Source organism: Homarus americanus, unplaced genomic scaffold, assembly GCF_018991925.1.
Source record: "Homarus americanus isolate GMGI-L3 unplaced genomic scaffold, GMGI_Hamer_2.0 scaffold34427, whole genome shotgun sequence".
NCBI lineage: Eukaryota > Metazoa > Arthropoda > Malacostraca > Decapoda > Nephropidae > Homarus > Homarus americanus.
The window spans coordinates 25,762-27,500 of NW_024739858.1; the positions used below are offsets into that span (position 1 = coordinate 25,762).

At 42.2% G+C, this 1,739-nt stretch overlaps 1 protein-coding gene across 1 annotated transcript in view; it reads left to right on the forward strand.

The window, feature by feature from the left end:
• Nucleotides 1-1,047: 1,047 nt before the first annotated feature.
• The window catches only part of LOC121875014 (proline-rich receptor-like protein kinase PERK2), a gene marked incomplete at both ends in the record, with an annotated part of 7,597 nt that continues 6,905 nt past the window's right edge, over nucleotides 1,048-1,739 (forward strand). The window contains 2 exons of the mRNA XM_042379370.1: nucleotides 1,048-1,137; nucleotides 1,625-1,660. Of these exons, the coding sequence (XP_042235304.1) occupies nucleotides 1,048-1,137; nucleotides 1,625-1,660 (126 nt within the window). The remainder of the gene's footprint in view (nucleotides 1,138-1,624; nucleotides 1,661-1,739) is intronic.

Below are 1,739 nucleotides of genomic sequence, written 5' to 3' on the forward strand. Positions count from 1 at the left end.
CCCATAGCCAATAAAAAGTGAAGTTTGAGAGTTAATTGTTGGGTTGTAGAAGGACAGACGATATGCTGTTTATTTTTGTCTTTCTAAATTGAGAAGAGTGAAATATTTGTGTAGGGTGTCTGTCTGTGTGTTTGTTCCTTCGTCATCTAACCAAACATATCTTGCACTAGAGATTATAAACTGGACAAAAATATGTATCGAAGATTTTTGTTGATTAATGATTTGTAGAAGTGTATAGACTCGAAGTTGTCCCAAGAAACAATTTTAGACCATTATGTGATGTAGAGAAGTAGGTAATCACTACAAGTCAGGTCATTCCACTGACTGGTGAGCAGGAGTCAGTTTGTGTCAAAGACTATAGTATCAGACCACTCACACGTCACGAGAATGTAACTGAATGTGATGGAGTGGAGTGCTGGCCATGCTACCTCCTTGTGTACCAAAGCCTTAGTATACAATGAGAGGTCTCCACACTGCCTCTAACGGGTCGCCAGGTTAATATAATCCATATTCATCTTTTCACGGTGTAGCGGTGTTAAATACTTCTATTAACACATCATTATGGCTCATCTGTGTTAAATGGCTTTATTAATATGTAAATTTTAGCGGGTCATGCTCGGTAAACTCACACGAGAAGACGCGGGTTAACTTTCATAATTAATTCCTATATGGTGCTTATTAATATATACACCTCTTCTCTCCCCCCTTCTATTCATTCATCCCCCTTCCACCCTCTCTCCCCTCCATCCTCTGTCTTCCCTCTCCCAAAAACACGACGTGCAGATAATATTGTTCACCGGCACCTCACATAAAAAATGGAACAATTATCACATATATGGAAGCCCCATAGTTCCTAGGGTATTAAGATAATTGACCCATCCTTCCTCCAAAAATTTCGTCGCTATTAAATCCCAGAAGACGGGCAGCAGTACGTCACGTCAGTCAGCTGGGGAACAACACTATCATCACCACCGTCCACACCATCATCACCACCCCCCCGTCACCACCATAATCACAATCCATACCGTTTACACCATCACCATCCTTCACCGTCACCATACTTCACCGTCACCATCATTACCGCCATCACCATCATCACCGCCACCACTATCATCATCACCGCCACCACTATCATCATCACCGCCACCACCACAAATACCATCCACACAAACACCACTACCACACGCGCCCGTAACTTCCGGGGCTGGGAGTCCCGCAGAGTTCCTGCCATATGCTGGTACCTTCTTCTGTTTTATTCCTTTATGCCCCGCCGTGTGTGTAGAAAGGGCTTAATATAAAGTTCTCTGTCAGTCCATTCTTATGTTACACTTACTTTTTTTTTCAAACAATATTGGTCATAGTCGAGAAACTTTCCAAACACGGGTGTCTTGCTAAACACTAAACAATATCACTTAAAACATTACTGCGGCATTTTTACACGTGTTATTAATTTATGGTTAACTTTTGTGTTTAAAGCGTTAACCCTTTGAGTACGATGTCTTAACCCCTTGAGTACAATGTCTTAACCCCCTTGAGTACAATGTCTTAAGCTACCTAACCTCAAAGAGTACTGGCTATAGTCATGAAACTTAAATCTGTTTACGCAACTTGATAAACCTTACAGAACCGCCTAGAGGCTGTCACTGGTCTGCTGCTTTGGGTACTCTTTGACCATGGTTGAGTGTTGTGGTTAGCCATTCAGGTGTTTATGTACTGAGTGGCACCCAAGTCCTGTGGTT